General features: G+C 37.3%; 1 protein-coding gene and 1 pseudogene across 1 annotated transcript in view; one reads left to right on the forward strand and one right to left on the reverse strand.

The window, feature by feature from the left end:
- Nucleotides 1-1,522, forward strand: part of LOC149302804 (cystic fibrosis transmembrane conductance regulator) — a 48,967-nt gene extending 47,445 nt beyond the window's left edge. Inside the window, exons 26-27 of the mRNA XM_089481991.1 lie at nucleotides 33-138; nucleotides 1,316-1,522. Coding sequence (XP_089338117.1) covers nucleotides 33-138; nucleotides 1,316-1,522 — 313 coding nt within the window. The remainder of the gene's footprint in view (nucleotides 1-32; nucleotides 139-1,315) is intronic.
- Nucleotides 1,523-10,973: 9,451 nt separating this feature from the next.
- The window catches only part of LOC149302805 (cortactin-binding protein 2-like), a 90,169-nt pseudogene continuing 88,187 nt past the window's right edge, over nucleotides 10,974-12,955 (reverse strand).

The raw sequence follows: 12,955 nt of genomic DNA on the forward strand, positions 1-12,955 counted from the left end.
ATAATATATATTAATACATGTTTTCTTTACAGAACGTTTCAGATCATTAGGAAAACGCTAAAACATTCTTTTGCAAACTGCACCGTAATACTATCAGAGCACAGACTGGAGGCCATGTTGGAATGCCAGTTCTTTTTGGTAAGATCAGGTCACTATGATGTTAAAATCTTTGGCATCTTTAGTGCTCATTGCTCTATAAACAGAGTTCTCATTGTCCAGAAACATTATGTTTTATTGTCCTGCAAATCTGTAACTTTATGTGTGTGTGTGTGTGTTGTACTTTTTTTTTTATTTAAACATTCATCTGTCTAATCATATGAAAGGCATGAAAAGTTTTTTTAAGATAATGGAAACAATAACATGTATAACATTAAGGAAATCCTAATTAACAATTGGTAAATGTGACAGGAAATCAAACATTATCTAAAATGATGAATCATTTTCTTAGCAAAGTAAATATGACTAATACAGCGGGGTGAAAGAAGGTAAAAGATGATTGTCTGGCTATAGTTGACGTCAGCCTTCTCTTTTCACTCTATATGTAAGAGCAGTATGTCATCGATAGAGAATAGAGAGGACAGGCTGTATCCAGCTGACCATCTGTGAAGTCATTGGAGTTTGTTAGGGATGCAATTGTTCCTCATTTGATCTTAATGCTGTCTGTAAGATATGGTCTTCTCACCTTTCTGGCTTTTTGATAGGTGATTTTTATTCAAAATATCTTATTTATGAGAAGGATCTTCCGGTGCCTCATCTCTTTACACAAACCAATAACGTATTAAAGGACTAAGAACAGGAATAGAAGACGTATAATAAATGCATAACAAATAATAACCCCCATCAAAATAAAATTAAGAAAGAAAGACAGTTTTATGATCACCTTGCTACTAACCTGGAATCGAATTTACTGTGTAGATTTTTTATAATTTGACTATTTTTTAAATGTCATTTAGAAACTGTGGTAACTATTCTGGTTTTACCTTGAGATTGCTACCTCAGCATTCATTTGTTAGAAAAGGAAGATGGCTTCCCCTTGAAAGCAAATGCCATACACAATTGTTTTAGTCATACAATAAAGAAAACTGGAGCAATGTCATAATCCAGTGAATATATATATATATATATATATATATATATATATATATATAAGTGCAGATTTAAGAACTTCTCTTTATATTTCATCACATTTAATTTTAGAACACCAGTGGATACCATTGTACTGTGCTACAATGTGTAAAAACTGGAACTATATATCACCACAGAAATAGATGGAATTTATACTTTAACATTAAACAAATTCTTGTTTGCTATGTAGGTAATTGAAGAGAACACGGTGCGACAGTATGATTCTATTCAGAAGCTAATGAACGAGAAGAGCTACTTTAAACAGGCCATTAGTCATTCTGATCGCTTGAAACTATTCCCTCTACATCGGAGAAACTCCAGCAAAAGAAAATCCAGACCCAAAATCACTGCCTTACAGGAGGAAACCGAAGAGGAGGCTCAGGAAACGAGACTCTAAGCACACACAAATACAAAAGTAAAGTGGAATCATACGGATACTTTTATATGTATCCATGGCAGTTGCTACAAGTGTCAATGTTACTCCTAAACATATGAAAGTGTTAAAAAAAAAAAACAACAAACACTAAAATATGTTTATTACTATATAATATTGAAATTCCAATGCTGCCCATCAGTTTACTAGATAATTATTCATTATCACACGACTAGGCAGACATAACTGGAGACACTCAGTCACACTCTCTTTTTATTGCTCTGACAATGTTACTTTTCTTTCAATACAAAATATGTAATATGTGTGGAGAAAAAGCAAATGTTGGCATAATGATGTCCAAGTAATGATGTCATAACAGACTGAAGCTCTGATTTCTTTTTGTAAACTGACAATGTTTCTTATAACATATTTCTATTATTTAGCAGGGATTTTATTTTTGGTTTGTTACATCAAATTTAAGGCATTAGATACCCTAACAACTACCACATTTCAGAAATGTTGAGATCTCTTTTCTCACTAAACATGTAACTTAAATACTGTGCATATTCAATTTTTTGTAAAAAAAATTTTAAACCCCCTTAGCCTACTGTAGCCATGAAAAGATAAATGCACATTTCCTGATTACTGGAATAAAATAGATTAGTATTTATTATTTAAAATGGTTATAAACAAGTAATAACATAATTATAGAAAATATATAAAGGACAGACTAAAGTTCTGTGGGGCCTTAAACTGTATTGTGGATCCCACATAATCTGATGTAACTGAACGGGTATTTTTATATTTTCTCTTTTATTTTTGTAGAAAACAAACATCAGAGTCTATAGTGGATTTGCCTTACTGTGAAGTAAAGCCTTTTCAAGTTGCGTGCTTCTATATATATATATATTTAAAATATATATCAGCAAGCAACGACCTCTAGAAATCCTTCTAGAGCAATGAGTAGTTTATATCTAATTAAAACGTATAACACAAGAGAATGTGAACTCTTCAAGGATTGTTCACTGCTATCAAACCTTTACACGTTACAAAGGTATTATAGTTACAATTTTGTTGCAGGAACCTGGGTTGCAACTTGAAATCCAAATAAAATCTAGAAATAATTATAGCAATGGTACACTAGATGTAGCTATATATTTTGTCACAAACCTTTTTTATACACAATTTTATAACTTTGTGAATATTTTATCTAGCATATAGTATTTATTTAACATTTCTTAATAAAAAAACTTGTTTTTAAGTATGATTATTAACTTTACATGAACAACAAATTATTTATATATATATATATATATATATATATATATATATATATATATATATATATATAAAGCTCAATTTATTCTGTACAACCTTTTTTATGATTGTTCCTAGATTATTTTAATTATTTAAATTGAAATTGTTTTCATCTCAAATATATATTTCATTGGATAGTGTGAATTATTTTCAGTGCCTTAATTTTTTTGCACAATAATCAAAAAATGTATTTGATTTTATTATGAATGTTTGTTAGTACAGCAATCACTGCCAGTCTCCCAATAAAATGCACTTGTGATGCAATTTTGTGCTGGTTGTTTGGTTGCAACACTGCCTTCCAGAACTATCCTTGTAGATTTCTGGGTATTTATTGTCATGTCAAAGGTGACACAAGTTAATAAATTCAATTTTATGCATCAACTTATTTTCGTATTTTCTTGAATATGGATACAAGGTGTTGTGTTTATTGCTGTGGCTTTGTTTCATTGTGTATTTAGAAGACAGTCCTTTACTTATATCACTTTACAAACTGGGTTTTAATAAAACAAATATTATTGCAGATTATTAAAAATGTTATTTTATAAAAAGCACATTAATGAAAAGTTGTTAGTGGACTAGGGGCCCACAAGTGGACTTTGGGTTCCCTCAGTATAGTTTTTGTAGTTTCTTCCTACAGGAGCTTAGTAGGTTTATCAGAATGACTGCAATATTTCTTGTTTCACTTGTACTTATGCAGTCATTTTGGGAGCATCCTCAGGTTTTAATGTCACGTTCTGCCCAGGCTGCAGAGCTGCATATCTGTCTTGCTTCAGTTTCCCTGTTTTGCTTCGATCCATTCCTGGATTTCCTTTTGCTCTGTTCTGATCTTCCATTCCTTGCTTCTGCTTCAGCTCTTTGCTTCAGCTCTGTTTCCTTTATAAGGTGTGCGCCACCTGTGTGTTCTGTTTGTCTCAGTCTTCATTCTAAGGTATGTCTCAGTGCTATGTGTTTTGATTACATGTTTGGTTTGTTTCGTACCACTGTCAGCAGGGATTAGCGTTAGGACCCACCGTCATTGGAGTACTTTGGCGTAGTGGTGGGCTAAGCATACTATGGCCATATGATGTGACGGAATCTCCAATTGTTATCATATAGTTCTAGGCTAGTTCCTGTATTCATGTTTGTTTGTCTCTTATGTACCTTTGCCCTTCTTCCTTGTATCATCTGAGGATTCTGGTTCCTCTCTCCTCTCCCTTTGTCCTAGTCAATATGGCCTATCCTTGCTTAAAGGAGAAGCGTCCGAGGATTCCGGCTCCTCGCTAACAAGTCCTTTGTTGTGCCCTGTATCATGTATATCTTGTCTAGTAATGTTTATTCGTTGTCTGGTTCACTGTAGTGCCTTGTGCATGTTGGCTGTGCTTATTAAATACCTTGTGATTTTGGCTTCTGACCGTGGCTTGTTTTTGACGTCCCTGTCTATCTCCTGTGTTTGACCCGGCTTGTTTTTGATTATCCTGTCCTCGCCTACTCCTGACTTCGGCTCCGTGTAACGACTACTCTTTGGCCTGCTGCAACCAGTATACTGCTCTGCTCCTGTACCGGTGGATGGTACCAAGTTCCTGCCCTGCTGGTCCTCTAGCCGTGACAGATTATCACAGGCCATGAGCTAGTGCAACAGCCAGGTTTAAATAGACATACTAATCGCATTTCCTGCCCTGCATGAAACGGAGGCTTGGAACTCACAAGGGTAGTGCCTATAAGAGGCCACACGGTGGCGCGCGTGTACACAGAGCCAGAGTCCATGCAGTCTGTGTTCAGGAAACCTGCCAGCGGCTACAGGCGTCGAGGGGTTTCAGAAGAACGGCGGTTCGGGCAGATGGAAGGTAAGTACCCCGCAGTTACGTTTAGGCTGTCCTAAATAAGCGAACCTTGTGTAACTTCTACATCAATATGTAGTTAGCGAAAACGAAAAAACTATGTTGGGGTAAATACCTGGGAGAGAGTGCAGTGCAAAAGATTTAGACAGGTGTGAAAAAATGCTGTAAAGTAAGAATGCTTTCAAAAATAGACTTGCCATTACATAAGCATGGTGGGTAAAGGTGATGGAAAACCCTTCCACTAAAAATTAGGGGTATGTAGAAGCATTATTAAACACTCATCTACAGACACCAGTTCCCTCAGAAATCTCATGGTGCTGCCACAGCCACAAGGGATTCTGGGTAGGCACATGCAAATAAGGTTAACAATGATCACCTTTTGTCTCTATATCCACTTTATCCCTTGAGAGTAATTGCCTGCTGTACAAGACAGCCTTTAGACAAAACTCGGTTAAGAGGTGCAATAGCCAGATCACTACTCATGGACAGCTGTTTCGTCCTTCATTAGACTCGTCAGCATGAGGTTGTGATACTGGCTTAATACTTGAGGCTTGGGGTAACCAAGAAATGCCATTACATAAGTAATTCACCATAACTTATGTAATGTAATGGTATTTCTTGGTTACTTGCTCTCTCATACTCTGATTCACTCTCAGAATGTCGTCTTCTCCGCTTCCGTGTCTCTGTGCCCCGTAGCTCTGCTTCTCATCCTGCATCATCTTCTGTCTTCTGTTGCCTGAAAAAAGTTATTTGTCTGCTTCTCTGTGGAGAACGGGACAAAGACATGACCTCTGGCTCACTTCTGCAAAATAGCGAAACTTCTGGGCACATCCTCTCACACGATTGCAGGATCGGGGGAGAGGCTGTAACCTTCCATTGTGGTGCTTCCGAGCACATCCTTTTCCCCAATCTCACTCACTATCACACTGACTCTGACAATGTCTCACTACCTTCTCCACTACTGGGTCCCCATCTCCTTTACTGCAGCTCATCCTCTTCTGTCTTCTTTCCTCATTTGCTTAATTCTGGTATCAGCTCTGTTAACCACTTCCACCAAAGAGCAGACCCTCAGTGCGCACCCTCTCCTGTTTGAAGGAACCGAGGGATAGGCTGTTCTTGTTGTTCCGCTCTTTTGTGGAAGTAGTCTGACTGGACTAGAATAATGCAGATGGATTCATGGAGAAAGAGAGGTGCAAAAGCACTTCTCTTTTTCCACAGGCCTCTTGGAGTACTTACGCAAAGGGCACGGCCTCCCCGTTCCTCCAATCGGCGGAGAGAGTGTGCGTAGAGGCTCCACCCTTTTGCAGAAATGCTCCGGGAGGCCTGGTTAATGGAGCTGACACCAGGGGGAAGTTGACCAAGAAGAATAAATCATGACACTGTGTACTATGTCATGTGTTGTTGTACATCTGAGGTTGTATTTAACCCCTTCAATCCCCTATAGACGTACCGGGACGTCCAAAAAACGCCCACAAAGAAACCCCTATGGACGTCCCGGTACGTCCAGCCCTTCGTGCAGCGTCAGGGACACATCCCTGCCGCTGCACGGGAGACCAGGCTGTCGTTTGACAGCCTGGACTCCCCACTGACAGCAGAAGCCGGCTTTGCCGGCTTTCTGCTGTCCGATCTCCCGCAACAGCTTCCGGCATGAAAGCCGGTAAGCTGTTACCGGTAAACTGCCCGATCGCGCAGTTGCAAACGCGCGATTGGGCATTCCCTTCCGGGTTGCGTCACTGCTGACGTAACCCGGAAGGTCATCGGAGGACAGGATATCCCCTGCGGGGATATCCTGCCCTCCGATGAGGCACAGAGACGCTGCGATCTCTATGCAGGTCTGTGAGGACCTGCATAGAGATCACAGTGTGATCGGTGCAGGGGGATCGCGGGGAGGGGAGTGAGAAACCATCTCTCTCACTCCCCCTCCCGGCCTGTAACAGAAAAGCAGAAAAAAAAAAAACGTTAGTCCATTTAAAAATAATATTAACAAAATCATTAAAATAATATAAATAATACTAAAAAAAATTATAATATGAGCTGTGATGTCACTGTGACATCACTGGTATGTTCAGGAGGTCCCTAGGAGGACCTCTAACCATTACTGTTTAAAAAAAATATATAAAAAATAAAAAAAATGTAAAAAAAATTAAAAAAAAAAAAAATATATAAAAAAAGATAATAAAAAAAATTCTTAAACAAACCTTACATCCCATTGCCCTAGCATAACATCTAGCCAGTATAACCCTCCTGCCCCCGTTCACAACCCCCAAACCCGTTAAGCCATAGGCATAAAAATTATACAAAATTGTACACCTAATAGTATGCTCCCTGGTGCTGGGAAAGTCTGGAAAATCTATATAAATTAGGTATTTCTGAAATTAGGACAGCTGAATTGATAAACTTGGAGGGGATTTTCCATCACTTTACCTAATTTTGTGAGGATTCAGAGGGAAAATGTAAAAAAAAATTAGTTTATTTTTCTAATCTTCGCTAGTTTTTACTAAATTTCTCATTCTAAATTTTCAGCTAATCATCCAACTATGGTATCAAACGAAAGCTCTATCTCTCCTTGAAAAAACAATATATAGTTTACATGGGTACACTATTCACAGGAAAAGAGAATCATCGCTAAACCGACATACCCCAAAAATGGCAAAATTGCTCTGGGCTTTGAGGTACCAAAAACCCCTGGGATTGAAGGGGTTAACATTTTTTTAGACCTGCTAAGGAACGGGATTGTTATTATGTCCCACTATGTAAAAATTATTTTTAATCTACAGATAAACAGGAGATCACATACCAGTTTAAGAGAAATCAGTGGTGAATTTTTAATCCACTCATTTAGCATTGAGCATTATTTTTATTCTTAAACTTATGTATGGAATTAAAATAAAAACATGTATTTGCAGAACCTAAATACACAAAGTATGTGTGTGTGCTTAGAACTTTAGAAGTTGGTATGTGTGAAAAGTTGAACTTGATGGACTGAAGTCTTTTTTTAACCTACTATACTATTTCTGGCTGTATAGTTCTATTAAATTTCAGCCTTTTCCAAAGGCAACAATACCACAAAACATGCAACGTATGTTAAAAGTTCTTATTGAGCAGTCGTAACTTTCAAAATAGATACATCCAGCACGAGCATTATCATTTCATACAGTGGTTTTCAGTGGGGTTGACCATCCAATATATTTAGTGAGATGGTTTTTATCCAGTATACCATACTCCTATTTGTACAGACTAATACAATTTAGGCCTTTTTTGATTTTCCCCAGAAAAAAATGGCTTATCTAAAGATTAAGTTAAAACCACATAAAAATCCCCCCCACGCACAAAAAAACAGTTACTTCCCCTTTAAATCTTTAATATTAAATCAGGCTCTAGGCACGAACACATCGTTACTCTTAAACAATGCTCTTTGTTGAAAACCTTTCGTAAGATTCCGAATATATACTTAAGTAACCTGACCAGGAACAAACAAATCTCAGTATCCTATGACTATCAATCGAACTATAGACGTCACACCCTCAAACTGAAAGGAAATATTTTGGTATGAAGGTGTACATGCCAAGCCAAATTACACAATTTACCAGTGACTATGCAACAAAGCTATAAGTGATGTTAAATTCAAATTGCATGAAGTCTTTCAACATTTTAAGTATTTTGTTACCAAATTAAAAATATCAGATTTAACAAGTGAATGTTGAAATTCACTGTCCATATTTAATTGAGTGACCTAACTAGTTTAAAGAGAACCCTTGATTTCTGAAAAGAAACAGCATAGGAGATTCTGCTAAATTAAATTTAATAAATCAAATCTGATAGTGTATATATACTTTAGAGATTTAATATAATAGCATAATATAGATTGTATCACTTTAATAGTTGCATGGGCACTTTAAAACCACCATTCATAAATACATTTGAAACACATTCTTTGGACACCTATGAATGCTCAGCTCATGACTTTAAGTACTCAATTTAATACCATCATCACTACAAATACAAATGATAAGCTACCATTCATAAACTTATACACCCCGGAAATACACTTGACATATCTATGAATACCCACTTCATCTCTTTAAAAATTTCATTCAACACTATGATCTCTGCAAATATACTAGGGACATTTATATCAAGGATACACAATAGAAATCAAATCAGAGATTCAGTTCAAAATCCATAAGCATGTTAAAACTATTGAAAGTCTTCGTTTCAGATCCGCAGTACTCAACAAGGGGGTTTCCATGACAACCATTGTCCTGGTGATGGAGACCTCTGTCTCCGTTTAAAAAAAAAAAAAAGCCGTTAAAACCCAGTGTCCTTTCATTCACAATGATTCTTGTCTTCCATCTAACTCCAAGGCAGAGAACCAGAGCAGTTCATAGCCGGACAGACAAGCATTTAGAATCTCAGCAGGAATGCCAGTTTGTTTTTAACCACTGGAATAAAAAAATACAAGTTAAATATAAGATAAATAGCCATAAAAAATAGTAATACATGATACAAAATATTTAACATCACCTCATTAAACATTCAGTCTTCATCTTCAATGCTGTCCATAACTTTTCCCTTTAAATCTGGAATAAAAAAGGTGCATACAAAGTAATATATTTATACTCAAACTAAAAGTTGCACGATAAATAATAATAAACAATAGAAGTGGCACCATTTCTCCCTGCTTAACCCATTCAACTCCGCGAAACAACTAGAATTCACCACAAAACAGCCCCCAAGTGGATTACTGATGTTTTACTTTAATTATTGACATTTCTTCATTTAATGGTATTCTATAAGAGAAACATAATTGCAAAGTTATGTGTTTGATGTATTATCTCCGAAGAAGCTGCCCTCTAGTGGTGAACCAAGTCAGTTGCCCCCCCCCCGCAACTAATCAAATCCAACTGCAAAAGCAATGAACATAGACTTATACAAGCAAATCCTACTATAACCGTGTTTTTTTTTTTTTAACAAAAGCACATAGATTGACAAATTGGTACTCGAGACAATTCTTGTGACATCATCGTGTGACTGCTACATCACCTGCATACGCATTCTACTGTACGCCGAGATGAGGGAATCGGCTCCCTTCCAGCATGGCCAACTCAAAGGAGACATCAGGACCTAAGAGGGAAGGCATGGAAGAGGCATCCATGGTGGGGAGTGGGAAAAATGCAGAGTGGCCTCACTCTCACCTTTTGTTCCATTTTGCGGCCCATAACAGTCATATAAATCCTACAGCTCCGATTGATGGAGAGACATCAGCTGGAATCTCTAACGATCTTGCAGTTAACTCCCCAAGATAGGGAAGCAAAATAGTGAGAGGGGCACAGAGCCTATCTTACATGCATTGTCAGGGAAGACATAGACGAAATAATACATGTAGCAGTAATTTACCTCCACATTTTAATATATCAATAATGTAATAATAATAATAAATACATCCAGGACAGACCAGTGCTAGTTTAGTTTCAACAAAATTTAAGTAAAACACATCGTATATATATATGTTTTTCTTTATAAACTGGTCAGCAACTTAAGCCGACATTACATATTAATCAATTTATTTTAACAGGTATAACAACTCATACAATTATCACACAGCCGTTTGTGCGTAATTGTGTTTATTGCATTAGGAAACATTTTGCTACAGAAATAAAAAAGCAGCAAACATAAATACACAAAGCAACAAAAGGGCAGGATATGTACTATATGGGAAGCAAACTTCTCTTCTGGCTACCCAGAGGAACAGTCTACAGATTCTATATGGCTTTTATAAAAAGGTGCACTAATTGTATCTTTCATGGGTTTGATTTTTATTGCTGTGAAGCATATTTGAGATTGCAAAACTTTAAATACCAAAAAAATACTTTAATACTAGATCATGTTAATTTTTTGTGAATCAATACTGTACAAGGTTTAGACCATACAATACCAAACGTGAATTAAATATTCCTACACATCGCTTGTCAGAATTGTCCACGACTTTGTTTTTCAAACATTTGCCATGAGAAGCTTTCGATTATAAATAATACTAGTAATCATTTTTCTGGGTAAAATCATACATCTTCCAAAGAAATATTTCATATAACAACTTACATCAATATGTTATAAACATATTTACATATAAACTATTTATGCCCCCATATACATACTATAATACAGGGAGACACCTTAATTTGTTATTTACATAGATTTTCTATACATGAAAATTAATTCCTTAGCTGCTAAAACAACCCACAATGCATTGCTAGCAAATCATGTGCTTTGGGGTCACCTGCATTGAAAGGCTAAAGCAAGAGTGGGCAACCTATGGACCTCTTGCTGTTGGACTTCATTATTCAAGGCCACCCGTGATGGTAGCAATAATCACACAGCAAACGAAGGTCCACAGGTTGCTCCGCTCTAGCTAAGATACAAACTCCACATTTGTTAGGTTTGTTTAGATCCGTGTTTGTGTGAGCTCCAAATGTCATCTTTAGAGTCATTGTTATTGGCGGTTTGCCTTGTATTGCTGCTGCTTTTCCTGCTGGATGTACCACAGGGATTGGCTTTCCTTGGTACAGGGAGTAAGGACTTGGCTTTTGAAACACCATGATCGGGTTTTGGTTTCTGGCTGCTGGATTCTGATGTATCGTTGCTGCTGGGAGGACTGACCTCATCCTGTGAAAAACAGCATGGTTAGGTAAGCTTATCCTATTGTCATAGTATCAAAAGAATAAGAGAGATAGTGGGCGATATTTAACTAATTCTGGTTAGTTTCCCCAAAAAATGTAAAGTGTCCTTGCTTACTACGTTTTGGTTTTTTTTATCTTATGAATGACTACCGAATGTTTGAATAGCAATACAATACTGTATTGCTTATTTGTATTAGAAAAGCTATTTAATAAGAATTTACTAAATTATTTTGTTTTACCTATTTTAGAACACTTTCACATTCATCCAATGCTGTGACATACAAACGTAAAGGCAGGTATAACGCTAGATGCTATGAATGACAAACAGAGAATGATCTGGATCGATGTACAGTACCTAAACCGCCCAACTAAAAGTAATGGAGGACAAATACTAATATACCCAAAAAAAACCACACATGACTGAGATAAAATGTTCAAAAACTCTAAGAAGTTGTCCCATTTTAAAAAGAAAAGAATTTATATAGATATAACTTACTTTATGTGGCTTTTTAAAATCTGCTTTGTTCATTTGTGCTGAATGCTGGTCATTAGTGTGACTTTTAAATATTACTAAACAATTATCCAAGTCAGAAATCTGAAAGAGAAGCAAGACCATAAGAAAATGAATGCTTAACATATGAACTGTCATACAGTGTGGCAATAAGATACAGGATGGTTCTATGGCCTATACTTTATACTACATTCGTATTCGGACGAGCATGAAAACGAACACGAAGGGTGCGTTTTCGCTGTTCAGCCCAAATACCGTACATACGAGCATGGCGGCGGCAAAAACTATACGAAGACGGAGACACACAACAAAGAATCTTCGTGTTTGTTTACTAATCCCCCTGATCCCTACCGCGTCTAGCCTACCTTATCTACGCAGCATTGCAGGGGTTAACAGGAGCGGAAATCCGTAGGTTCGCCGTCAGGGCCGTGCAATCAACTCTATTGGACCTTTAACTCTTGGAGCGGGGTGACAGGGGCCTCCTCTGGCATCAACCAATTGGGAGGCCCCTGCAGGCGGCCAATAGTCTCACTCGCACGGCCCTTTAACTCCTGACGGCGGAACTTGAGTTGAGTTGCTCGTAGAGACATTTAAAATCCTGGCGACAAAGCTGCTGCGTAGTGCGTACCGCGTTAACCCCATATTAACCCCTTCTACAGAAAACGGCAAAAAACTAAGAAAAAAACGAACACAAAGAACGTACAGAAATATTTGTGCGAACCGAAGACAGGAACAGGTGAATATTCGTGGATTACAAAGATTTTTTCCCCCAAGAAGACGAACACAAAGAGTTGGCAGGCACCCAAGTCTACTTTATACCATGCGTATCATTTTATATAAACAAATACATGTATTTACACACACGCTCATACATACCCTGCTAATGTCTGGTTCTGACTTGCTGGAACACATGGTACGCAACTCCTTCACAAGGTCCACCTCATCATCTGAACCATTGGATAACCTTTGTTCACTTTTCAGGTTTCTAGGATGGTTACTTTCAAAAGGCCTAAAAAATAAATGTGCCCCACTTTGTACATTAAAGATCCTTGTCACTGGCCTTCACGTACAGAAAGCACAACTGAGGCAGCTGACGTTTGCTCTGTTGGGCTTTGTACAACATAGTACTTTTTAA

Source organism: Sceloporus occidentalis, unplaced genomic scaffold, assembly GCF_023333645.1.
Source record: "Sceloporus occidentalis isolate IW3139 unplaced genomic scaffold, rSceOcc1.0.p SCAF_17, whole genome shotgun sequence".
In the NCBI taxonomy this organism is placed as follows: Eukaryota; Metazoa; Chordata; class Lepidosauria; order Squamata; family Phrynosomatidae; genus Sceloporus; species Sceloporus occidentalis.